The sequence below is a fragment of the Rattus norvegicus genome, chromosome 9, assembly GCF_036323735.1.
Source record: "Rattus norvegicus strain BN/NHsdMcwi chromosome 9, GRCr8, whole genome shotgun sequence".
NCBI lineage: Eukaryota > Metazoa > Chordata > Mammalia > Rodentia > Muridae > Rattus > Rattus norvegicus.
Window position 1 is genome coordinate 118,392,969 of NC_086027.1, and position 27,693 is coordinate 118,420,661.

At 42.8% G+C, this 27,693-nt stretch overlaps 1 protein-coding gene across 4 annotated transcripts in view; it reads left to right on the plus strand.

The window, feature by feature from the left end:
- Myom1 (myomesin 1) overlaps positions 1–27,693 on the plus strand; it is a 123,408-nt gene that overhangs the window by 30,422 nt on the left and 65,293 nt on the right. For all 4 annotated transcript variants that reach the window (XM_039083797.2, XM_039083799.2, XM_039083798.2 and 1 more), the window contains 7 exons: positions 372–460; positions 566–625; positions 3,831–3,995; positions 8,376–8,537; positions 16,838–16,979; positions 20,315–20,514; positions 23,143–23,199. In XM_039083797.2, the coding sequence (XP_038939725.1) occupies positions 372–460; positions 566–625; positions 3,831–3,995; positions 8,376–8,537; positions 16,838–16,979; positions 20,315–20,514; positions 23,143–23,199 (875 nt within the window). The remainder of the gene's footprint in view (positions 1–371; positions 461–565; positions 626–3,830; positions 3,996–8,375; positions 8,538–16,837; positions 16,980–20,314; positions 20,515–23,142; positions 23,200–27,693) is intronic.

Below are 27,693 nucleotides of genomic sequence, written 5' to 3' on the forward strand. Positions count from 1 at the left end.
TGCTCAGGGTCATTACCTGTTCCAATGCTACATGCATTGGTGGGCACTTTCTCCTTGGCAGTACAAAGCAGTTTCTGGATGCAATTGATATCCTTAGTACTTTGTTAACTCTTCTTTGGCATTTTAAGTGAACCAAGGTTAGGGTCGCACTGGATCACAGATATTCTCTTACCATCCTGCTGCAGTGTGAACATCAGCAGGTGACTTGGACTATATAACGTACCACAGGATCAGAGACAGTCCCTTCATCAAGAGCCACGTGTGAGCCATTAATTTACCATCTGCTCTGTTAGCAAAGCATTCCTTGAGGAAACAGCCGACTGTTACAAGGAGTCACGACCACGGTCATTCATCTTCGTGTGTGTTTGCAGGTGTGACTTCGAAGACACGGCTCAGTACCGGGCCTCGGCGATGAATGTTCAAGGAGAGGTCTCAGCATATGCCTCGGTGGTGGTGAAGAGTGAGTTTGCTTTTGCTTTGTCCAAAGTGGATTTAAAACTCCTGCCCATGCTAAAAACCCGGGCAATCACAACGTGGCTCACATGTGTCCTCTTGTCCTCTCTAGGATATAAAGGAGAACTGGACGATTCTCTCCTCCGTGGTGGGGTTTCCATGCCTCTCAGCTGTAAGTTTAACAGCACATTCGATAAGCACCATCTTTATGCAAAGTGTAGCACAGTAATGCTCAAATTCCAAACAATGTTCTGAACCCCTTGGGTTTAAGGAAGCAACGTGATTTTTAAAACAATGAAATAATTCATGATGCTTATGTAATAGTGCATGCCAAGTCGGATATACCACCCACTAACCACCCATGGTTTAAAAACAGTTTGCTGTTTTTAAAGTTCTTTGGCTTCTAGTCTGTTTCCAAGGTTAATTGATTTGTCCTTTGTATTTTAAAAGTAGCCTGTTTATATTTGTTAAACTGATCATATGCTCAGACAGTCAGGTCCACACTTATTTTCTACACCTTAAATAATGAGCAGTGAGTGTGGGTAACTGTACTTTTTGCTACTTTATTGGGTTCTTATATCTACCACCCTTCTCCACTCCAATCCCTTCCAACTAGGTAGGAGAGAAAGAAGGTTAGAGAGGACAGGGACATAGACACCTTTAGACTACTTCCTGCTGATTAGGGGCATCAAGTTCCTTGGGGCAAGTTCCGTCTTCCTTGTCAGTATATTGGCAAACCAGCAGCAGCCGCAGCAGCTTCTCGAGGCTCTGGCTTTCTTATACCCTCTGAAATGTCCTCAGAATTCCAAACATAAACCATTTTCAGCTGACAGAATCACACCCCTGCCAGAGCACGAGACAAAGCAACTGTAGACAATTTGAAGCACCCCTTATTCCACACCTGGGATTAAAATGAAAACATATTCACACAGCATAACTGTTTCTTTTTAAGAAATCCAAATTCTCACTACAAGTGAAGTTCTGAAAATACTTAATACTTCTCCCTTCTCCTGGCTTGGTTTTCCGCTTCCCTGGTTTGGTTTGCTGTTGGTAGACAACCTGTTGACTGACTTCACGAATAACTCCAAAGTTATAACCCCTGGTGTCAGTCCGCAGGAGAGATAAGGGAAGGAAGTGATCTTTCCCCATCACATTAGTGATTCTGAAACCATGACATAGCTCCCAAACCCCTCACGATTGGTGTGATACTTCATTCCCCAGTCTCTGACTCCACTGTGCTCATTCTTGTGGCCAGATTTCTCCCTTTTTCTTAGCTTTCAAGTCAGGTTCTGAAAGCCCAGCTTGACTCTTTCTTCCAGAGCTTCTTCTGATCACCTCCTGTACATCTGATTGTGTTAGTACATCTCTTCCTAACAAAAATGAGAGGGGCTATAGTCGTAAATTCTATTAATGTGTGTTTAGTACCTGCGTATGTGCTGCATGCTTAGAATAAGCTTGTAAGCTTCACAGACAAAGCCATAGTCTTGTTTCAGTGGTTGACACAAACATTTGTTTTCTAATATGGGCAGGGTTTTTTTCCTATTTGCATCAATTCACTTTAAAGTCCTTGAAACCTTATAAAGTTTTGTTAAATTTTTATTTGTAGTATGTGATGTGGGAAAGCACATTGACACAGGCCTGTAGGAGTGACCGTGGAATTCTTTGTCCCCAGGTTCTTAGAGCTGGCTTCCCACTGAATACCAAAGCAGTCTTTGATGGTCAAGCTCAATCTCAGATACAGAGAAGTTAGAGACTGCACTCACTTCCACTTGGTTTTGGGACCTTAGAACTGATACAGAACTTTCTTATAACTCTCCTCTCTCTTCCAAGGCAGCTCTGGAGCCAGCCTAACCTCTGAAGCCTGTGCAGGATAGGATCCAGTCAAGTCTCTCAGGTTTCATTGGAATATTATCACATAGAAATTAGGCAGATGGGAAAGGTTCTTCAAAGAGAAGCTATTTCCCCGTTGACTAGTGGTTGCCTGGTAACACACAAGTTGGAGGCAATACCATGGGTTAGTTGAAAACAAATCAATCCTATTAATTAGTCATGTGCTTTTCAGAAAGTTACTTCATTTTTATGATCTATGTAAAATATTGTAAGAAACATCAATAGGAAAATACTAAAATCTTCCCAAAGATTATTCTTAAAATATTTTTAGGTTGAGCAAATGTCTAAAAATCATCAACTCTCCTAGGTTAGGAAAGAAATTGCTACATAACTGACAGGTTATTTAATGTGCAGGGCACTTTACATGGATACATAGTTGCAACAACCTGGTAACAGAGTCTTTCTCCTTTCAGATGGGGGGACTGGAACTCAGGGAGGTAGTAGTAGACAGCCAATGCCATGACCTCATAGCCCATAACTGCCAGAGTCTAGTTCTAGAGTCCTTTCTTATTATGTCTTGTCTCTTTTCCCAAGGCCTTGAAATAGTATATTGAAAATACAACCTGCCCTTCATTAAGTTCAATTTTGTCAGGCATTCTAAGGATTTCATAGCTATCAACTCAGTTAAGCTCACAATAATCCTATCAGCTAAGTACCACGATGTTCTCTACAGAGAAACTTTTGTGTGGGACTCAGGGTATGGCTAGATGACTGCCCACATTCACCCACAGAACTTTCCAGAACTTTGATTTTCAACCAACACATTGTACTGCCTCCAACTTGTGTGTTACCAGGCAACCACTAGTCAACGAGGAAATAGCTTCTCTTCGAAGAACCTCTCCCATCTGCCTAATTTCTATGTGATAATATTCCAATGAAACCTGAGAGACTTGACTGGATCCTATCCTGTACAGGCTTCAGAGGTCAGGCTGGCTCTGGAGGAGAGAGGTGAGTTATAAGAAAGTTCTATATCAGTTCTAAGGTCCCAAACACAAGTGGAAGTGAGTGCAGTCTCTAACTTCTCTGTATCTGGAGTTAAGCTTGACTATGAAAGACTGCCTTGGCATTCAGTGGGAAGCCAGCTCTAACAACCTGAGGACAAAGCATCCCACTGTCACCTCTATTTAAGCAGTAGAATTCACCTCAAAATCTAAGATTAAAAAGCTCCTATACTATAGGTAAGAAAGTCGAGGCTAAATGTGGTTTTAGTTTACATTTGAGACATTGCATGTGACCCTCTAATTTGGGTTCCTTATAATAATAAATATAGACATTTATCTTATATGATCAATGACTTAAGAATTTTATGCAAATGAGATAGGCATATGATCCATACAGAACTTCCCATACAGAACTTGAGTTTTGTCCACATAAATAATTTGGTCTATTTTTAATCTCAGCTGTTTTCTGCCTAAGCTTATTATAATACTGTATCTCTTCAAAGAGAAAGAGAATACACTACTGGTATTTATTTCTGTTGTACCCAGTTGCTGTGACCCCTTACGGCTATGCATCCAAGTTTGAGATCCACTTTGATGACAAGTTTGATGTGTCTTTTGGGAGAGAAGGAGAGACCATGAGTCTGGGCTGCCGTGTGGTCATCACTCCTGAAATTAAACACGTCCAGCCAGAGGTCCAGTGGTATAGAAATGGTGAGTCTTTGGACTGAGTTCTTAATTTGCTTCTTAATTAGAGATGCATGTGGGTCAGTTGCTGATCTGCTTCTCAGGGCTAATAGAACCTAGAGGCCAAAGACAACACACTGATGTGCTAAGTTTTAACATACATTTCAAAATGAAGACACCATGTATATATGTGCATATCATACATGTACTCATATGTACCATATATACACACATATATGTAACACACACACACACACACACACACACACACACACACACACCTGTTGTTCTGTTTAATCCCTGAGACAGGGTCTCACTGTGTAACCCTGGCTGTCCTGGAACTCACAATGTAGACCAGCTGGCTTCAAACTCACAGAGATATGACAGACTCTGCCTCCTCAGTGCTGGGATTAAAGATGTGTGCCACATACCTAGCTAAAATATAAATTCGAAGGTAAGATTTCCTTGTCACCAAGTAATATGTGTAATAAATTAGCAAAATCCTTGATATTTACTTTACAGGCTAGGTTGTTAGATAAAGTATATTAACTAATAGGTATCATGTATAATAGTTGTATAAAATTTTAAAAACATACAATCTCACAAAATAATTACATACTAATTACGTAAAATTTTAGAAGCAATTCAGACATTAGCAATCTTACTTTAATACGATAGTGTAATTTTTTTTAGGTTTTTTTCTTTTTAAATTGGATGTTTTAAATTTACATTTCAAATGTTATCTCCCTTCCCAGTTTCCCATCCATAAGCCTCCTATCCCATCCTCCCTCCTACTTCTTCTATGAGAGTGCACCCCCTCCCCAACCCTTCCCTCCCACCCTGACATTCCCCTACATTGGGAGGTCCAGCCTTGGCAGGAGCAAGGGCTTCTCCTCCATTAAGGCCATCCTCTGCTACATATGCAGCTGGAGCCATGGGTCTGTCCATGTGTACTCTTTGGGTGGTGGTTTAGTCCCTGGTGATAGTGTATTTTATTTTAAAAGTTTATAGTATATGTATTCTTCTTGTAAAAAAATGTAAGCTAGTACAAAAATGGATACAAAATAGATAAATATTACAATGTTCACTTGTTTTGTTTTTGCTGGGACTGACTCTTGGGGACGGTAAACAATGCCATCACACAGGAATGCTCTGGAAGGCTGGCTGGGCTGGGTTTGATGCTATGTAGCCACTGGCTTGACACTCATATCATTTTGTCCTTTTTAAAAAATTTAAAAATTGTGTATGGGTATTTTGCCTGTAATATATACCTGTGCAAACAGTGTATGCACTGACAGAGGAGGCCATTAAATTTCTGCCGGGGACCAAAGTTACAGATGGTTGTGAGCCACTGTGTGGCTGGGAATTGAGCCCAACTCATCAGGCAAAGCAGTGTTCCTAATCACTGAGCCATCTCTCAAGCCCCTCACTTTATCTACGAACTTACATTTTAAATGTGAAATCCCATAGGACTAGAGAGCATGAACATAGCAGAGAAGACAGGCCAACTGGTCAACCAGGCAATACAGGCTTAGGCTAGTGGGCAACATGACCACTGAGCTAAGGGACTGGCTATGAGGTGTACATTTCAATACTTGGGACATTCTGAGGCCCCAACATGATGATTGGAACAATGACCTGGCCCAGATTGGAATTAACAAGACAGTGGTAGCAGTAGCAACAGTGAAGTGGTGACTCTGGATCCCAGAGGACAGGACATATTCTGTAGGGAAGCAGTATGGGGAACCACAGTAGGAAGAAGCTTCCCCACTTGTCAAGGGCCATACAGGAGGAAGGACAAATTACTTTAGGACTCATGGAATTTGGCCTACCTGTTACCACAGCCACATGGGTGAGCCTCAGTGTGGGACAGCCCCAAGGAGCATGTGTCCCATGGACGTCATGCTGTTATGGAATTTGGCTGTGCTTGCTGCCTTCACATCTCTCCTAATCTAAGAATTGTGTGAAAACTTTAAGGGGGCTTCCAGCCCCTCACTGGGCAGTGTCTCTGGCACTCACAATTCTAATGCTTAATCTCTTTCAGGCATTGCCCCTGGAGCAGATTAATGATTCAATCACCACCCTAGAGAAGAAGTTAGAGATGTAGATTGTCAGCAATGACCACCACCTTAGAAAACATTTGAAAAAATAAAATTGTTAGTGAAGCTAGGTTAGATGGTTTTGCTCCTGACTCTGATGTAAGAAATCTTAGGGAACAATTTGAAGCTCAGAAAGGCACATCCTTATTAGTTAAGCTAGAGACCTTCATGGTCAGAGAACAAGAACAATGGCAGCATTGGCTGATGTGATTCTCACTGAGGCTGGACTGCTGGTGAATGATTTCTTACACCCATGTTTACCCTCAGCTTCCTGACATGATTTAATAAGAATTGCTGATGAGTACATATGCATTCTGAGGATTTATGACTGTTTTTAATACAAAAGTTTATATTTGTGATTCTTTTAAGAGTCTTATAAGATTACTTTTAAAGATAACTAATAAAATAATCCATCCTTTGTAACCATAAATTGCTGCCTGCCAATAAGAGAAACTGTCCGAGAAAACTATGCTGCTTGCCCTCACTTTGTTCATCTATAACAAGTCATTTAGTTATGAATGTATGTGGGTTTGGGGGATAATTTGTGTTCTTTACCTGTACTACGTAATGTTATTTTTTGTAAAGGTATTGGGGAACAAACACACGTTTTTCATAATCATTTACTAGATGAAAACTAAAATGTAACCACATTGTAATTTTATACTGCTTGAAATATTTTGCTGAGATATATAAACTATTGGAGAAAGAATAAAGCATGGGGACTGCAACATTGTATTTATGTATGTATATATGCATGCATGTATGAATGTATATATGTATGTTTTGCATGTATGTATATGTTTGTGTGAAGTTATTGGACTCTGCCTTTTGTTTCATCCACTCGAGGGGTGTGTGTGTGTGTGTGTGTGTGTGTGTGTGTGTGTGTGTGTGTGTGTATACCTGCCTGCTGAGTAACTTCTCTCATTGCTGGCTGCCTTTGGCAGTATCCCCTGTAAGTATCTGGGTCCACCCCTGTCAACAGCTCTAATCACTGACCCCCAAGGGCTGCCTGCCTCAGTTTACCCACCACGTGGATGCCAAAGTGTGTCATTGGCACCCACCTACCACAGAGACCATCTCTGTGGGTTTGGGACAGGACTGCAGGAAGGCAGCAAGCTTCTCAGTGAGATACCACTCACTTCGGGGAGCTCCTGGAGATTCCAATCAAAGCGCCTGAGGACATTAGTCTTCTTGAGAGTTTGGGACCCTGGCTGAGTCCTAAACATGAAGTTTAGAGATTTTAGCTTTCAGTGTAAAGACCATGCTTTTCATGTAAGATTCTGAGTGGGCCAGTTTTTAACAAAAGGAACAGCTGTAGAATTAATTTTTCCTAATAGCTGAAAGAGCAGTGATGGGAAGCATAAGCAGGCATTTGGGATTAAATATGAATGGTGACTTCTAAAAGTTAAGGGACATACTAGAATAAGCATTAAAACACGACTGCATAAGTTTACATTTAAAATTAAATTCATACAGTACAAAAATGATTTGTACAGCTGAGTCTTTTACAAAAATTCTTCCCCGACACTCACCAATTCTAGAATATTAAAATTTATATTTATCTGTTGCACATAAGTTATGGTACCATTTTTTGTAGTCTGTATAACTCATTATAAGTAATAAGATATTTTAAAATAAAAGAGGTGTAGTTAGGGTTACTCTTGCTGTGATGAAACACTATGGGGAGAGGGATTTAATTGGCTTATATTTCCACATCACAGTCTTTCACTGAGGGAAGTCAGTCCAGCAGCTCTAGCAGGGCAGGAACCTGGAGGCAGGCACTGAAGCAGAGGCCATGGAGGGGTACAACTTAGGGCTTGTCCTCCTGCTTTCATACAGAACCACCTCCCTAGGGTGGCAACACCCATAATGGAGAGCTCCTTAAAATTCAGAAAGTAAACAACTCAGAAGTCTCAAGAAGTCCCTAAAACTCACATCAACCACTAATTAAGAAAATGCCTACAGCAGGATCCTGTGGAGGCATCTTCTCAGTTGAGATTCCCTCCTTTCAGGGAACTGCAGCCTGTGTCAGGTTGACATAAACCAGCTAGCACAGAGGCAAAACTCAACACTTTGAATTTCTCCACTCTTTGAACAAAGAGCTTTACATTTTAGTTTTGTCAGATGTTACAAATTACAAATGTCTGTCGTGGAGCCCCTCACTTTTGCTTAATATTCTCCCTAGTATTAAACACACCAGAATGGCTTGAAGATCTAAGAGTCAAATAACCTTCAATGAAGACAGGAGAGAGGGAAGGGGTGGAGTGGAGAAAAATCAATGAATCTGCTTGTCTTCTTACATTTCTAGGAGCACCTGTTTCTCCCTCAAAATGGGTGCAGCCACACTGGAGTGGAGACCGGGCAACACTCACATTCTCTCACCTCAACAAAGAAGATGAAGGTCTCTACACAATCCGTGTGCGAATGGGAGAGTATTATGAACAGTACAGTGCTTACGTCTTTGTTCGAGGTAGGACCTGGGGAAAAGCACATAGCTGCACACAACTGCACACAACTGCACATGACCACGCACTGCTGCACACAACTGCACACAACTGCACATGACCACGCACTGCTGCACACAACTGCACACAACTGCACATGACCACACACTGCTGCACACAACTGCACACAACTGCACATGACCACACACTGCTGCACACAACTGCACACAACTGCACATGACCACGCACTGCTGCACACAACTGCACACAGCTGCACATGACCACGCACTGCTGCACACAACCACACCAACTGCACACAACTGCACACAACTGCACACAACAACTGCACTTAAAGCCAGCCAGCAGCAGCATGTTTTAGTAATGGTATGAGTTGTTAAGAATCCTCCCAGATCGCCCAGGACAGGAATGTTCGGTGCCCCCACAGGCACCACCACAAAGGTAAGTGGTTTGCAACCTGTGCCTGTTGCTGACCATAGGATTTGTCTTCAGTGGGCCTCAAGGGCAGAGAGTGGAGCTTCCAGATCCTTGTGATCTGGAAAGCTGTCTTAGTTCATGGATGCTGCCACAGAAAAGGCTGCTGTCTACCTGGAGGCTTCGTCTTTAGCAAGCATCTTGGAGTGCAAATGTATTATTTCATTCCTGACTCCTCCTTTTCATGCCTTTGGTTTGATGAAGAAGGAAACAGGTGGTGGAACTTAACTCTTAGGACAAATGACAGTCGTTGGTTTTAAGTTTTTACCCACTGGTGTCTTGAATGGGTGGGTATGTGTAGTGGTATGTTGTTCTCCATATGTGCAGTGTCACGTTGCCCTCCATGGGATCCTAGCACCTTCAGCCCATGCTCTATGTAACAGTCACTCAGGTATAGCCACAGAAGAGACACAGATAGTCTCAAGAAGACAAAGTATATTCTGCTCACAGGTCTCAGAAAGAGGAGGCTCCTGGAGGTCACCAGGGGTCGATGGCTCCAGAGCCCAAAGGCCAGGAACAAAGGGAGAGCTTGGACTGTGGCTGTCATTGGAGTCGTCCAGAAAGGGCAAAGTGTAGGCTTGGTTAGATTGACTCTGGGGGGCTCTGACATGTGGAGGTCCCCTATAAGTGCCTGGTCATGGGTAGAGGGCAGGTGCAGGTGTGGGAGGCTGATTAAGAAGTAGTGCTGTGGAGAGATGTTACTGCCGGCTTGCTCAGCTTGCTCTCTTATAGTACCCAGGACCACCAGCCCAGGGACAGCACCACTCACAATGGGCTGGGTCCTCCCCCTTAATCTCTAGTTGAGAAAATGCCTTACAGCTGGGTCTCACAGAGGCATTTCCTCAACTGAGGCTCCTTTCTCTGTGACAACTTTATCTTGTATCAAGTTGACACACAAAACCAACCAGTACACCAGAAAGCAGGTGAACCCAGTTCAGGGCACCAGCACCATGGTGGTGGCTTCCACCTGTTCTTCCACTGCTGGGGAGACACTGATAGGAGGATCCACAGGGCTTTCTGCCCAGCCTTTCTTTGCTGAATCAGGCAGCTCCAGGTCCAGTCAGAAAGCCTGTCTCAAAAAATAGGGTGGAGGTTGATCTAGCGAGATGCCTCTGGTCTGTATACACATCAGCACGTACCTGCGCACATGCATACCACAACAAAACAAAATTAAACAATAACAACAACACACACACACCACACACACACACACACCACACACACACACACACACTCACCACACACACACACACACACCACACACACACCACACACCACACACACACACCACACACACACACACACACCACACACACACACCACACACACACACATCACACACACACACACACACACCACACACACACCACACACACACACCACACACACACACAACACACACACACACCACACACACACCACACACACACACACACCACACACACACACCACACACACACACACACACCACACACACACACACACACCACACACACACACACCACACACACACACACACACACACACACACACACAATTTAATAAAAAGAAGAAAGCATCGTTCCCTCAGAAGGGACCACACACACAGCAGTAGAATTGGGTCTTCCCACGACTTCAGTGTTGTCCCAGGCTGTCACCAGCTTAAGAGGGAGAAAAAGAAAAAGAAAAACTGGGGGCTGCCATCTCACTTCTGTTTGGTGAACAAATACCTTGTATATTCCACCTATAACATTCACCAAGGATGGCCGAGTGTTCCCTGCCCACACTTACTGGTCACAACAGTGAAAGGAAGACTGAGTCCTGGGGACTCAACACGCTGTGTCATGTCCAACAGAACACTGACAAGCGATCACTAGCAACTGATAAAAGAGATGTGAACATCTGGAACTCGGGGAATGTAGCAGGGTGTCTCCTCCACAGAAGCACCGTGGGCAAAGCCAGGTATTGCTGAGGGAATGGAAGAGGCAGCCTTCATAAAGGTTGCTATGGAGACAGGCTCCCTGGGACTCATCAGGAAGTTAGGTTAGCCACACCACTCTGATAGATGTGACTAGATTCTGTGACTGAAAGTCTTCCCTTTCCCGCCACAGTCTGGAGAATGCCTCTAGTTATTCAAAACAACAACAGAAGCAGAAACAAAATCCCTGATGGCCTTGTTCTGGGAACTCTGGCCTGGCTGGGTTCCTCTGCATCTCTCAGACCCCACCTAGAACTGTGTCTCTGCCAGACTTCACGTGATTGACTCCAGACACAGAGAAGGGGCCAACAGTACAGTTTCACACATACCAGATTTTATAGTCCACAAATTAAGAAAGCGGAAACATGCTAAAATTTACCAGATGTTAATGTGAAAGAATCGAGTGGATAACTGGAAAGAAAAATATGAGAAGATTTCAGCAATTGTATGAGAATTTAACGACTTGTAGAAAAGCTTGCTTCTTCCTATTACTGCTAGGACTACGGCTATAAGTATTGCAGTGTTGTGAAGCTGAGGGCGCAGTAAGTGTGGGGCAAACTCTGTCCTTCAGGCTCATGCTTTAATTTATCCATTTGAAAGGATGCACTTTTAGAGTCTTAAAAACATCTTTATTTAGGTATAAACATGCATAAATTTCTCCCACATTAACTGCACAGAGTGTTTTTAAATACACGTGCAGGGTTAGCAGGTCACCACCCATATCTTCCTCCTTGGACATTTCTGTCAGTCTGGGTTTCCCTGGAGCACTCCCGTGTCCATCGTGTATTCACAGGCACGGCTTCCTTTCCTGATCCACCTTTCAGGACACCTTTGGACATCAGCGTCCTGATTCCGCCTTCCCTCGGCGTTTTGAAATTCACTTAGGTCACAACACACACGGTAGCTTGTTCCTTTCTGTGGCTAGTTTAGTATTTCAGTGCCTGGATTTGCCTCACGCTGTCTGCTGACAGGCAGCAAGATGGTCCCTACTCTTTAGTGTTGTTAAGGGCGCTGGCACTGTGGAGGGCGCTGGCACTGTGGATACTCATACTTGTGGGACAGTTTTTTCATCTCTTTACAACACATACCCACCAGTTGAATTGCTGGGTCATATGATACATTCATATCCATCTTTTTCAGAACTACATGCATTTCAAGTGATACTTTATGTGTCTTCATACTTTTTGCTTTGTGGCCTGTGAGGCACAGAGGGCCTCAAGGGCATTCTTTTTTTGGGTTCTGGTGTTTTATGCTGCTTACAAGGTAGCTTCTATATCAGCACTGTCAGTATCCTTTCTGTAGAAACATTTCAGAGCTGAGCACATTTGGATAGGCTTTTATGACACAGGTAATTTTTATGTAAAATTAATATGTTTACAGTGAAAATACTATTAACAAACAATAAAAAGAGAAGAGCCACTTATATGTTGCCATCAGAGAAACTTAATGTCAACATTTGTTACATACTGTCTTCTACCTTAATCCCTCCCCAACAGGAGCAAACACACACACACACACACACACACACACACACACACACACACACACCACACAACACACACTGGAGGTGGTGTGGTAGAGAGAGAGGGAATGGCAAACAAGTACATGCAAAGTGCTGTTGGCAACTGTGGCATTATGAATTGCAGACAAGTGCTTTACCTGCCCTACTGAAAAGACAGCATGATTTCATGATTTACAACTCCCTGGTGAGGGCTGGAGAGATAGCTCAGTGCCTACCACCTACATAGTAAGCCCCCAGCACTGGTGTAAAAGCCAGGTGCAGCAGCACATATCTGTAACCTCAGCACTGGAGGGTGTAGGGCTGGGCAGAGGCAGGGGGACCCCTAGAACTTTAGCTTCAGAGACAGGCAGACCCCAGCAGTATAGCTGACTGCACAGACTCCTGGTTCAATGAGAGACTGTCTCAAAAATCGAGGTGGAGAGCAATCAAGGAAGACATCACTCCTTGAACTCCAGTCTCCATACATGCATACACATATGCATGCCTACCCATACACACATGTGCACACACACATATACAAAATAATAAAAAAACCCCAACTCTACCAGGGTAGGAGAATGCAGAAACAGGCCCTCCTGTACAAGGGTGTGATTATGAATTGGTTCAAAGTCTCTGAGGGTGTTTTGCAACTATGTATTTAAAGCACATAGTCCAACTTCTCCAGTTCCAGGACAAAGTGTACAAAGATGAAGACAAATATTACATAAAACCCGAGAAATCCAGTTGTTTACCAATGAGAGTTGTAAAATAAAATGTCTTTATCTATACATATATTTTAATAGAGGTATAAATATATATGAATGAATAAAAAAGTTCATGCTCCACATAAACAAAGAAATGCTATATACCAACGAAGACTAATGATGTATATTTATACTTGTTGAAGTGTATCAAGAAAAAGAAGTTTTCATGAAGACTGTGACCCAAGTTATTTAAAAAATAACCACATTTACCCAGGTGCAGTTGCATATATCCATAATCCTCAAACATAAGAGGGGCACAAGAAGATCAAACACGAGTTTGTGGCCAGCCTGGGCTACATAGTGAGTTCCAAGCCTGGGCTACAAATAGTAATCATCATTATCATGTTTGCTAGGTGTGTTGGTGCACACCTATAATCCTAGCACTCAGCAGACCAAGGCAGGATGATCTCCAGTTCAAGGTCAGCCTGAGCTATTATAGCAAGACTCACTATTCTGAGTTATAGATTTAAGGAGATTTTAACCTTCTTAATTATCACCTGTTTTATAATCATGTAGTACCTTTATAATAAATATAAACAATAAGAAAACATTTTGAACAAAGTTATTATTTGCCTATGTCTGAGGCCAAACTGTAATGAGTAACAACTGTAATGACCCATTTAAGTAGCCCACTGGAAGTTAGGCTATTTGGAAGTTGGGAGAGAGAAAGGTAGAAGCTCTGAAGAGGGTGAAGGTTGACTCAGTGGGCACTGTGGTCGGAGCTGTACAGCTGCAGCTGCTCGTTGATAGCACTCCACAGCTGGGCTGTGTTCCTGACGTTCCCAGCATGCTTGGCTCCCCACACTGTGTTGCCCCATCCTGAGAACTCGAACGTTACTTTCAACTATCGTGTTTACCGCTGTCTTAGTTCGGGTTTCCATTGCTATGATGAAACCCCGTGACCGAAAGCAATGTAGAATTCAGTTCGTCTCACAGCACATAAATCTACCAGTGAGGGAAGCTGAGTCAGGAGCGCAAAGGGAGGAACTGATGCAGAGGCCACAGAGGAATGCTGGTTGCTGGCTTGCTCATTCTGTTTTCTCATAGAACCCAGGACCACCAGCCCAAGGATGGCCCCACCCAATGACCTCCCATCAATCGACAATTAAGAAAATGCATGACAGACTTGCCTATTGGCAAATCTTGTAGAGGTATTTTCTTAATTCAGAGTCCTTCTTCCCAAAGGACTCCAGCTTGTATCAGGCAGATATAAAACTAGCCAGGACAAGCACCTAGAAGAATGAACTTAGGAAAGCAACTCTGACAAGTAGCCACATCCAAGTTCAGTAAAAGTCCACAAAAATGCTGGAAACAGAAGTCGTGATTGTTTATGAAGTAACATAATCACCAAACAGTGGGGCCACTATTCCCCCAGAGACAGCTAAATTGGGATTATTTTTGTGGCGTTTTGGAGTATGGACCACTAAAGTAAAACCTTTGGTTTTCTGGGACAACGAATGTTGATCAGCTGGGGTGGGAGCCACAGCTGATGAAAGAGGCCAGTGTCCTTAAGGTAGAATTTTCTGGGAAGTGTTTCCTCAGGATCAGTATGTGGAAGCTGTGGTCCAGAGGTGGCCATAAGTGGATGAATGCCTAAGTAACTTGGTAGATCATCAAGCCCACACCCCTGAATGACATCTTGCAAACTGCATTGCAGAAATGCTGGTCCGTGTGGCTCTCTGGATACCTCCTGTCTTCTGTGGTCTGTTACAGTGTGCCCTGCTTTATGTTACATCCCAAATTCAGCAGCTGCTCAGCTAGCTGACTCTGCTCTGTCAGCATGGGAATTAGTCCTTCCATGTGTGGAGTCACAGGCCCCTAAGACCAGGCCGTGTCTGTGGTGTTGCTAGCTGTTCCCCTAGAGGAGTGGCCTCTTCTAGTACCTGGGCTTGCGAGCATCAGCATGAAGCACTCTTGCTCTGCTCTTCCTTCTGTCTCTGCCCTGCTCACAAAGCCTGGGAAGAGAGAAAGACGCCCAGGAAAGCACTTGTTTCCTGTTGCATAGCATGAAGGGACTCTATGTTTTGCCTTGACCATGGTTTATTGGTATCCTTCTCATTTAGTGTGTCTGCAGGAGACACTTTTACCCAGAGAATGTGCCCTGATGGTTTATGGGACATGAAGCAGAGTGTTCAAAACCCACGTAGTCTGGGCTCTTCACAAGTAATGCCGACCTATTAACATTAAACCCAGAAGTCGGCAAAGGTTTCTGCCATCGTATCAAACACTTGTCGTCTCGCAAGCATCACAGAAGTGTAGATCACAGGGAAAGGTTGATTGCCCATTGAATTGTCAGAAGAGTTTTCTCCTGGGTAAGAGGCTCCTATGTGTCCCAGGCTCTCCTGGCTAATTCTTTCTATGAAAGGGCTGTTTGCATGCTAAGAAGAATAGGCAATGTGTTCCCCTCCCCCATGCTTACTGTGGCCTTAATCATTCTCAGGTAAAGGGTTGCCGGTGGTATATTTTTATATATTTTTTATTTCCTTTCTTTATGATTCATGAATTTAGCCATGCCTGAAGAAATGGGGAAGGGCTTACAGTCTGGGGATCTTACTGCACAAACAGTCAGTGTCCTCTGTTTTCTGTATTATTGTAGACTTTACTAAACTCAAGTGTGGGCTTTGGGTCAGAGTTCTTTTTCCTAAGTATCTTCGGTTTGGGAACTGCCATCGTGTGTGTGTTGATTTTCCTTTTTTTTTTTTTTTTTTTTTAAATGGTCTTCTATCTGCCAGGCTCTGTCACAAGATTTAGTTTAGTTCACATGATTCAGCCCATGGTAGACTGGTCCCACATTTCAGGGCCTGTAGTGAGACACCGTGTGTGTTAGAACCACCTCAATTCATGTCAGCTCAGAAGAAGAGGGAGGTAGCAAGAGGGAGCCAGGCAGGACATAACCTTTAAACGCAGGTCCCACTGACCTGCGTCATCCAGCCAAGCCCCACCTCCCACAGTCCCACTGCCTACTAATAATCTATTCAATTGCTAAACCATCATTGGGTTAAACCTTTGATCAGGCCAGAGCTCTGATGATCTAATGGCCTTGGAAACACTCACGGACACATTTGGATGCGTGCTTTATCCCTCTCAATCCAATCAAGTAGATGTCAGTAGCCATCACATTTGGTTAAAGCGATGTTTTCTTCTCCAAAAGGGCAATACCCATTTAATGGTGGGCAAAGTTCCATGGTTTTTCTTCCCCTATGTACCCCTATGCTTAGGTAACATGAGGGGGCTGTTCATCTATTTGGAAGCCTGTCGGAGATAAAGTACCATTGCCCAGTATTGTCTTAAGAATAGATTTTTCTGGCACGAATCATCTAGCTGATGTCTCCCTATTCATTTTGGGGGTATATTTTGGGAACCAAGGGTGAGGAGAAAAAGTTCATCACTTCTTTTCAGAGCCCCTTTTATTCTCTAGCATGATGTTCTTCCCCCCGAAAGTGAAAAGCACACCTTGTTATATTGCGAAGCAAATTAGGAGATTTGAAGCTTGTTCTATGAAGCCAAATATGCAGCTTCTGTGATGTGTGGGGAATGTGTGCACTGTGACCTCAGTCTGCCAAGCTGGCAGAGCCTGGCTGAGCAGTTAACAGGATCCCTTTGTCTCTGCAGATGCTGATGCAGAGATCGAAGGAGCCCCTGCTGCACCCTTGGATGTGGTGTCTTTGGATGCTAACAAAGATTACATCATCATCTCTTGGAAGCAGCCAGCTGTGGATGGAGGGAGCCCTATCCTGGGATACTTTATTGATAAGTTAGTGCTTGGCCTTACCTCAGTCATACTTCTGTGGGTGTACAGATGTGCACTTGATTTCTCCCATTATTTCTAAGTGAAAGGCTTTCTCTGATTTTTTTCCTCCTCTCCCTCTCTCTCTTTGTGTGCATGTGTGTGTAATATATATAATTTGTGTAATATACATGTGTGTACATACATTACACACAACTACATACATGTTAGTACCTACTTATTTACATTAATTAATCCTTTAAATTTGACAACCAATTCAAGTCACTAACTTGGCAAAAATACAATGAATTTGTAAACTTAATAGCAGAAGCCACTGTAGAAATGAAATAATATACTGAACATCTGCATTCCTAGTATGGCAGTCACTTAAAAGTATTGACTTTGGGAGCACAAATTAATTCCTTATACCTTACTATGTGGTTTTAAGTTATCCATATTACATAAGAAACAGTAACAAAAATTCACAGTGTTGGGCTACATCTTTACCCAAGAGTCTTTGTTGACTATAGTCTTCAGAACCTATGGATCCTGAGATCTGTGGATTTTATACATTGACACATCTCCTGGGTTTGGGCAATGTAAGCAATGAATTCAAACTATTGGTCCAAGTCTGTGATCCTCTTAGGTTTTCTTCCAATTCTTTTTACTTTTGGTTGTGGAAACAATTAGAGACAGTTTGATGTCAATGTATCCAACCTCTTATTTGTAACAATAAGTAAAAAAAATAGTATACTTACTATTCTCAGTACCTGAGGGAGAAATGTTTGTAACCAGTTCTTTCTATTTAGCATAGATAGACAATAGGATGGGAGATTCACTTGCTTTTGACAAATGTGGAGGCTTAACAAACTCCTTTTTATTGTCAGTTTCTGCTTTGTTGTCTTTGACAAATAGCTGAGGGATCTGCAGACTTTATGGAAGACAGGAAAATCCACGCATGCTGTTCTTCTCTTGCCCTGGTCATTATAAATGAGCACAGCATGGCTAATACCTACTGATGGCTAAACACTGTTCTAAACACTTCATGTATTTACCACTAATCCATAACCATCCTGGACAGGCCTTGCTATTGCAGGTAGGAAAGAAAGAGCTGGCTCAAGCCACATGCCAGCCAAGAAATGTTAGCTTGCCTAAGGCCACACATAGGAAGCCCAGAGCTAGAATTCAAATACAGCTCAACTGTAGGTCAGTGCTCTTTCTGCTCCAACGCGCTGTAGAAGCTTCTAGAGAAGATGCCCTCCACCTTTTTTTTTTTTTTTTTGCACAAATGAAGGTTAAGAAGCACATTCTAGTGTCACGGAGTCATGTTGGCAGTGCCTGAACAGACAGACAGACCTTGGGAGACACAGATAGAACTGCTATAGTTCCCTCGGCTCCCTGCCATTCCCCACACACAGCAACTCCCCAAACCCTGCAAAGCAGACATTTAGGGAGACACGAATTGCAAATACATTTTATAGAAACTTACATAATGTTAAAGGCAACCGTCATTATCCACATCAAAGAATGTAAAAGATAGTGAGGAAGGGAAGACCTCCCCTCCTCCAACCATCTCCCAGGTTTTTTGGCCCTGCCCTCCCATGAGAACTAGATGGGAATTGTATACGTTCTGAACATAGTGTCATATTGGGGATGCATTTCAAGCTAAAGCATTGTGTACGACTTGTAAAAAAAAACAAGGAGTTGCTGTATCACAATGCTGCACAATTCGCTCAGACATCGAGTCCCTAAAGCTGTGTAGACTGGCTTCGATATCGACATACGAACTATCGTATTATCTTCTGAGCAGTTCTCTGACTCGGGTCTTGGGTCCCAGCTGCTACAGTAGCAGGCAGCTGGAAATCAGTTTCCCCACACTCCATTTCCTGGTGGATATCATCAGCCTCATTGTTACAGAGAAAAGCATGGCTGGGCATGGTATGTGGTCCCAGTACTTAGGAGGTAGAGGCACGAGGGTTGCGAGTTCAAAACCAGCTTGGGAGAGAGGGCAGAGTAGAGGACGAGGAAAGAAAAGAAACAAAAGTGTTACAATAGGGGTTGGGGATTTAGCTCAGTGGTAGAGCACTTGCCTAGCAAGCACAAGGCCCTGGGTTCGGTCCCTAGCTCCGAAAAAAAAGGAAAGAAAAAAAAAGTGTTACAATAACCTCCTGACCCTTGTACTCACACAGAACATAGCGATCACCAAGTAAGAAAACAACAAGCGGCTTTCCAAACTGCAGTGCAAATAGCTTTTCATTCTGTTTCGTTTGGTCGGTTCACATTTTGGAGAGTCTCCCTGTTTAGCCTAGACTAGCCTCAGAGTCATGATCCTTTTACCTCAGGTTCCCAAATGCTGGGATTACAGGTGTGCAGCACCATGCCCAGCTGTACACTTAGCTTTTTAGGTCCCAAATTATCCCACAGCAGTTCTGCTTTTAAAAGAAAATGCCTAAAGAAGACAGAGAAATTACTAGCAGTGACATTAAAGGTGTCAGTGGGGGCAGGGATGAGGGATCCTTTTCCTAAACCTCTTCTGCATAAAGATTCTGGAGAGCCAGCTCAGTGGTTAAAGCACTGGCTGCTCTTCAGAAGACCTGGGTTCAATTCCCACCACCCACATGGCAACTCACAACTGTCTGCAACTCCAGTTCCAAGGGATCCAACATCTGTCCTTGGCAGGCACCAGGGCATAAGTGGTGCACAGGCACTTATACGGGCAAAACACCCATACACATTAAAAAATTAAATAAAAAGGATTCTGGACATCTGATGGTTTTCTTACCCCCATCCCTCACTTCTCTTCTTGAAACACAGTTTAGAAAGGTCTGAGGGTCTGTTCTTCATGTTAAAAAATGACAAGTTGCTGGCTGGTAAGATGTCATAGTGAGTAAAGGTGGATGGGTACCCATATCCCACATGACAGAGGAAGAAAAAACTCCTTCAAGTTGTCCATTGACTTCCACATGCACTTTGGGGCACTTGTGTACACAAACACACATAGAGTCACATACCACACTCACACACAGACATATACACAGACACACATACATGAACAGACATACATATTATAAACACACACACACTCACACACACTAATACACACAGACACACACACAGATACATACATACACACACTTGCACACACACACACACAAATACTTGAGATTTTTAAAAGAAAAATTTAAAATGACACATATTGAACTTGAGAGGAACTGAGTGTTTGAAGTCTAAGCTGAGAAGCCATGCAGGAGTTCCAGGTTTTGACACAGGTCAGATCTGACGTGACAGGGTGGACTCGTGCCTTGGCCCTCTTCACTTAACCTTAGTCCTCGTAAGATTCTGCTAATCCCTCTCTCCCTCAGGTGTGAGGTGGGCACAGACACCTGGTCTCAGTGCAACGACACGCCTGTGAAGTTTGCTCGGTTTCCAGTCACTGGTTTGATAGAAGGTCGTTCCTACATATTCCGAGTCCGTGCTGTGAATAAAACTGGAATAGGCTTGCCATCTCGAGTTTCTGAGCCCGTGGCTGCTCTGGACCCAGCTGAGAAAGCCAGACTTAAAAGTAAGTCGTTTTAATTTCTCTGCAGCTTTTCTGAAAAAACAAAACCAAAACAAAACAATCACACCACCACCACCACCACCAAAACCCAAAACAAAACCAAGAAACCTGTGGTAGCTGTCACTGCAAGTAATTCCTCTCCCGTCCACTAGAGGGAGACAAGAATAAGAAATCCTTTCTGATCAGAAAATCCCGTGATTGGGGTGAGCCCAAGAGCATAAAAAGTAATTTGTTTTTTTTTTTCTTTAAAACCCTCATTTTATTTTATCTTTTTAAAAACATTACTCAGAAAAGTGTATCTGTATTCTAAACATGATGTGAGGAATGAAATATGGGAGCAAACAGCTTGAAGATCTTTTTTTATCCACATTATTAATATATTCCAAATATGACCTCATTTATGGTTCGAAGTGAATTTCTTGACCTTGAGGTCTTCATCAAAGCACTAATATTGAACCCCTGTGAGCTTTTCTGTGTTGGTTAAAAAGCAAATTTGAGTTTCCATTTAGATAATATAAAATAATCTTGGGCTGTCAAGATGACTCAGCCGGGAAAGGCTCCTGCTGCCAAGCCGGACTATCTGAGTTCAATGCCCAGGACCTCCGTGGTGAAAGGAGAGTTCTGACCCCTGTACTCTGACTTCCATATGTACCATGTGGCATCTGTGTAATCACATGCACCGACAACAATAAAGACATACATGCACACACATACACACAATTAAAATATAATACAAAATCTATAAAAGTAATAATCATTTTACCTATTTACATCTATTTATCTTCCAAGTCTGAATGTCAAAGCCATGTACATAAATTCTGCCTCCTACGGGAACCTGTACGGCATCCCCAATACTAGGGGCTGTAACGGCATCGTAGGCATCCCTAGATAGTAACATTTCATTCTGTCCAATGGCCCTCGTCACAGTTGGGCCAGCAGTTGTGAGGGATGTGCATGTGGGATGCTTGTGGACAGCCCTTGTCTTTGCCTACTACACGGCAATGGTGTCATTCTCCTGTTGTAATCCAGAGGTTTCCAGACACTACCAAATACTCCAGTGGCTACAGGATAACCCTCGTGGAGGATTATGGGTCCGTGCCACGCTTAAAGTTTATTCTTTGCCTCAGTTACTTCTAGTGATATCACAAAACCCAAGATACATCACCTCTAGACTCCCTCTCTGTTAAGTTAGGCAATTCCATCTCAGACTTTCCTCTACTCCCTGATGAATTCTAGTAAAATAAGACTTTTGTGAATGAGGAACACGGTCATCTGCTGCCTTCCTGTATCCTGTGTAGACTTTGGTGGAAACATTCTTTCTTTCCTAAATTATGTATGTAAGTATGTATGTATGATATATGTATCTATCATCTATCATCTATCTATCTATCTACCTATTTATCATCTATCTACCTATCATCTATCTTCTATCAATCATCTTTCTTTTATATACCAATCATCCATCTACCTATCCATCTATCCATTGCCTATCTATCTATCTCCATCCATCTATCATCTATCCATTGCCTATCTATCTATCTATCTATCTATCTATCTATCTATCTATCTATCTATCAATCTATCTATCAATCTATCTATCTATCTATCTATCATATACCTATCTGTGTGGGTGTATATGTGTATTTGTATGTGGGCATTCATGCCAACAGTGTGCATGTGGAAGCCAGAGGAGACAAGCAGCTATCAGGAGCCAGTTTCCCTTCTTCCATATGGGACTGAACTCATGTCATCAGGCTTGGCAGCAAGCACCTTTACCTGCTAAGGCCTCTCTTCCACCCACCATTCTCTTTTTTCATGTTTTCAGGGTCACAAGATAGATTCCCCCAATATTTTTTCTTTTAAAAATTTTTACAAGATAGATCCCCCAATATTTTTCTTTTAAAAATTTTATTCTTCTTTTATATATTAAATCCCCACCACAGTTTCCCCTCCCTCCTCACCTCTCAATACCCCCTCCACCCCTTCTTCCCCTCTCTCTCATATCCTCCATTTCCCTTCAGAAAAGGGCAGGCTTCCCAGGAATATCAATGCAGCATGGCATTTCATGTATAATAACACTAGGCACGTCCCCTCATATCAAGGCTGAGCGAGGTAACCCAGCAGGAGGTATTCTTTAACTTTACCGTCTTTCTTCCTCCCTCCTTCCTCAGGATCCAATCTGACTTCCCGTGGACAATACTTTTCAAAGACAACAGGAAGGGTTTGCTCCCATTTGGCTCTCCAGAGTAATTCTGCCTCCTCTTATTTTCATGACAATAGATGGAGGACTACAGGGCTTATAACTGTCCTAGTGATGTTTCTTCCAAATGCCCCCATCTCTGAAGAAGGCATGGGAAAGCCTGTTTGCTTCAGGGGCTGTGTACTGAGCAGTTATGGGAGCACAATTCCCTCAGTTAGCTCGCATAAGTAGAACTGCAGAAAATTCAGCGCAGTCCAGAGAGACTCTGGGCTCTGTCAGGGGCACAGGACTTTACACACGTTAGTAAAGATGCATCAGGCATTCACATAGGAGAACTAGAACCTATTTGACTAGCCCAGCCAGTTTATTGGTTTACCAAAGAGTCAACAGCCCATCTGTGAACATGTGACTTTTACTCTTGTCCTGTTCAGGTCGTCCTTCAGCACCCTGGACTGGACAGATCATTGTCACTGAAGAGGAACCTACAGGTAAAAACTCTGGCCTGTCTAGACGCCACTGTTTTGCTGTGCGACTTGGCTTTGCTTGTAAGAACATATTATTGTCCGTGAAGCTTTCGAAATGTCCTGAGAAGGATGATAGGTGAGCTGTGGGGTGGTTGCGCTGAGGATCGAGCCCAGGGCCGTGGACAGGCCAAGGACATACTTCACCTTTTGAGCTATACTTCCAGGCCCCAAAGGATCACGTTTCATTTTAAAAGACATATTGCAAAGCTGTTGTCATATGATGAACTGTGCACATGTCAGTGTTCAACTTGACAAGTTGTGTGCACGTGTGACGTTGTTGCCGTCATCCAGACAGCAAACATGGCCGGCACTTCTACCCTATGGTGTTCTTTTGTGGCCGCTCCTCCTTTCCCCATAGACATGCCTCCTGACACCTCAGGCCTGCCTCCTGACACCACAGTTAGTGTTTTCCACACTTTGCATAAATACAATCATACTCATCTTTGTTTTCTCTCACCAGCGTACTTACTTTGTGATTTATTCATGTAGATGTGCCCGTCAGTTAGTTCCAATGGACCCGTGCCCTGCTAAGGGTTTCTGTGAGCCATATGTGTTTGTGTAGACTCGTGGATGTCACTGCTCTAGGGTAAACCCTTAGGGGAGGGAGAGGTAGGCCGTGGGACAGGTGCATACTTCATTTTCAAAGAAGTTGCCGTTTGCCAGAATTACTGTTCCGCTTTATATTCCCACCTGCACTGTGTGAGGACCTCGAGAGACCACTGGTTGCTAGTCCTCGGGGGAGCAGTGTTTATAAGGCAGCCATTCCAGCAGGCTGTGGTGTTGCTGTTTGATTTGTATTCTCCTTTTCAGGTCCCGTTGCTGTGTTAGTTGCCATGTTGCTGCTGTTCTTAAATCTGAGTGCTTTGCCTGTTTTCCTGGAGCTGTTATGACGTTTGCTCTTAGGTTTTAGTCAGTGACTTACTTCAGATCGATGCTTTCTAGTTGGTGTGGAGGACCAAGTCGTTATTGTTGCTCGCATGTGACTGTCAATGTTTTGGGACTGTCTATTGAAAAGAGGGCTTGGGGCTGGAGAAATGGCTCAGTGGTTAGGAGCACTGACTGTTCTTCCAGAGGTCCTGAGTTCAATTCCCAGCAACCACATGGTGGCTCACAACCATCTGTAATGAGATCTGATGCCCTCTTCTGGTGTGTCTGAAGATAGCAATACTGTACTCATAACATAAAAGAATTAATTTTTTGAAAAGAATCCTTTACCCACTGAATTTGCTTTGGCACTTTAGTCAGATTCCACAGTGCGTACATCTGTGGATCTACTTCTGGAGTCCCTCTACATCATGTCACTCTGTCATGGCTACAGTCACTCTGTGGTCTTCCTTTGTTCACAAGCCTCATCTATAGGACTGAAGTCAGGGGTCTGAACTCTCTCACGTTGTGTCATCCCTTTCGGTTTCTACAAAGATGCTGCTCTAACAACTGAGTTCCTCCATTTGTGAAAAGGCGTGTGCCGCACTTTTCTTAAGTCACCAACTCAGTCATTCCTGCTTAGGAGCCCTGCACGTTTTCCTCAGATTTAATCTTTACTTTATATCTCTGATGTTTTAAATTACATTGTTTTGCATTTTAGTTTTTTGCTAGTGTATAGAAATACAGTTTTCACTTACATATTACACATTGGCCTTATATCATGCACACCTTGTTATTTTGTTAATTCTCAGAGCAACCTGTGTATTTTAAATTAAAGATCCTTGGGGTTGTAATATAAGACTATGTCGTCTATGATAAAGATGAAAGAATTCTTTGCTAGATCCTCTAGTACAATGTGGAGTAGGAACAGTAAGAAGGAGCCATGACAAACCGAATCCAAGAGCACATCAAAACAATCATCCATCATGATCAAGTAGGCTTCATCCCAGGCATGCAGGGATGGTTTAATATATGGAAAACCATCAACGTGATCCATTATATAAACAAACTGAAAGAACAGAACCACATGATCATTTCATTAGACGCTGAGAAAGCATTTGACAAAATTCAACACCCCTTCATGATAAAAGTCCTGGAAAGAATAGGAATTCAAGGCCCATACCTGAACATAGTAAAAGCCATATACAGCAAACCAGTTGCTAACATTAAACTAAATGGAGAGAAACTTGAAGCAATCCCACTAAAATCAGGGACTAGATAAGGCTGCCCACTCTCTCCCTACTTATTCAATATAGTTCTTGAAGTTCTAGCCATAGCAATCAGACAACAAAAGGAGATCAAGGGGATACAGATCGGAAAAGAAGAGGTCAAAATATCACTATTTACAGATGATATGATAGTATATTTAAGTGATCCCAAAAGTTCCACCAGAGAACTACTAAAGCTGATAAACAACTTCAGCAAAGTGGCTGGGTATAAAATTAACTCAAATAAATCAGTTGCCTTCCTCTATACAAAAGAGAAACAAGCCAAGAAAGAAATTAGGGAAATGACACCCTTCATAATAGACCCAAATAATATAAAGTACCTTGGTGTGACTTTAACCAAGCAAGTAAAAGATCTGTACAATAAGAACTTCAAGACACTGAGGAAAGAAATTGAAGAAGACCTCAGAAGATGGAAAGATCTCCCATGCTCATGGATTGGCAGGATTAATATAGTAAAAATGGCCATTTTACCAAAAGCAATCTACAGATTCAATGCAATCCCCATCAAAATACCAATCCAATTCTTCAAAGAGCTAGACAGAACAATTTGCAAATTCATCTGGAATAACAAAAAACCCAGGATAGCTAAAGCTATCCTCAACAATAAAAGGACTTCAGGGGGAATCACTATCCCTGAACTCAAGCAGTATTACAGAGCAATAGTGATAAAAACTGCATGGTATTGGTACAGAGACAGACAGATAGACCAATGGAATAGAATTGAAGACCCAGAAATGAACCCACACACCTATGGTCACTTGATTTTTAACAAAGGAGCCAAAACCATCCAATGGAAAAAAGACAGCATTTTCAGCAAATGGTGCTGGTTCAACTGGAGGTCAACATGTAGAAGAATGCAGATCGATCCATGCTTATCACCCTGTACAAAGCTTAAGTCCAAGTGGATCAAGGACCTCCACATCAAACCTGATACACTCAAACTTATAGAAGAAAAACTAGGGAAGCATCTGGAACACATGGGCACTGGAAAAAATTTCCTGAACAAAACACCAATGGCTTATGCTCTAAGATCAAGAATCGACAAATGGGATCTCATAAAACTGCAAAGCTTCTGTAAGGCAAAGGACACCGTGGTTAGGACAAATCGGCAACCAACAGATTGGGAAAAGATCTTTACCAATACTACAACAGATAGAGGCCTTATATCCAAAATATACAAAGAACTCAAGAAGTTAGACCGCAGGGAGACAAATAACCCTATTAAAAATGGGGTTCAGAGCTAAACAAAGAATTCACAGCTGAGGAATGCCGAATGGCTGAGAAACACCTAAAGAAATGTTCAACATCTTTAGTCATAAGGGAAATGCAAATCAAAACAACCCTGAGATTTCACCTCACACCAGTGAGAATGGCTAAGATCAAAAACTCAGGTGACAGCAGATGCTGGCGAGGATGTGGAGAAAGAGGAACACTCCTCCATTGTTGGTGGGATTGCAGACTGGTAAAACCATTCTGGAAATCAGTCTGGAGGTTCCTCAGAAAATTGGACATTGAACTGCCTGAGGATCCAGCTATACCTCTCTTGGGCATATACCCAAAAGATGCCTCAACATATAAAAGAGACACGTGCTCCACTATGTTCATCGCAGCCTTATTTATAATAGCCAGAAACTGGAAAGAACCCAGATGCCCTTCAACAGAGGAATGGATACAGAAAATGTGGTACATCTACACAATGGAATATTACTCAGCTATCAAAAACAACGAGTTTATGAAATTCGTAGGCAAATGGTTGGAACTGGAAAATATCATCCTGAGTGAGCTAACCCAATCACAGAAAGACATACATGGTATGCACTCATTGATAAGTGGCTATTAGCCCAAATACTTGAATTACCCTAGATCCCTAGAACAAACGAAACTCAAGACGGATGATCAAAATGTGAATGCTTCACTCCTTCTTTAAATGAGGAAAAAGAATACCCTAGGGCAGGGAAGGGAGAGGCAAAGATTAAAACAGAGACTGAAGGAACACCCATTCAGAGCCTGCCCCACATGTGGCCCATACATATACAGCCACCCAATTAGACAAGATGGATGAAGCAAAGAAGTGCAGACTGACAGGAGCCGGATGTAGATCGCTCCTGAGAGACACAGCCAGAATACAGCAAATACAGAGGTGAATGCCAGCAGCAAACCACTGAACTGAGAATAGGTCCCCCGTTGAAGGAATCAGAGAAAGAACTGGAAGAGCTTGAAGGGGCTCGAGACCCCATATGTACAACAATGCCAAGCAACCAGAGCTTCCAGGGACTAAGCCACTACCCAAAGACTATACATGGAC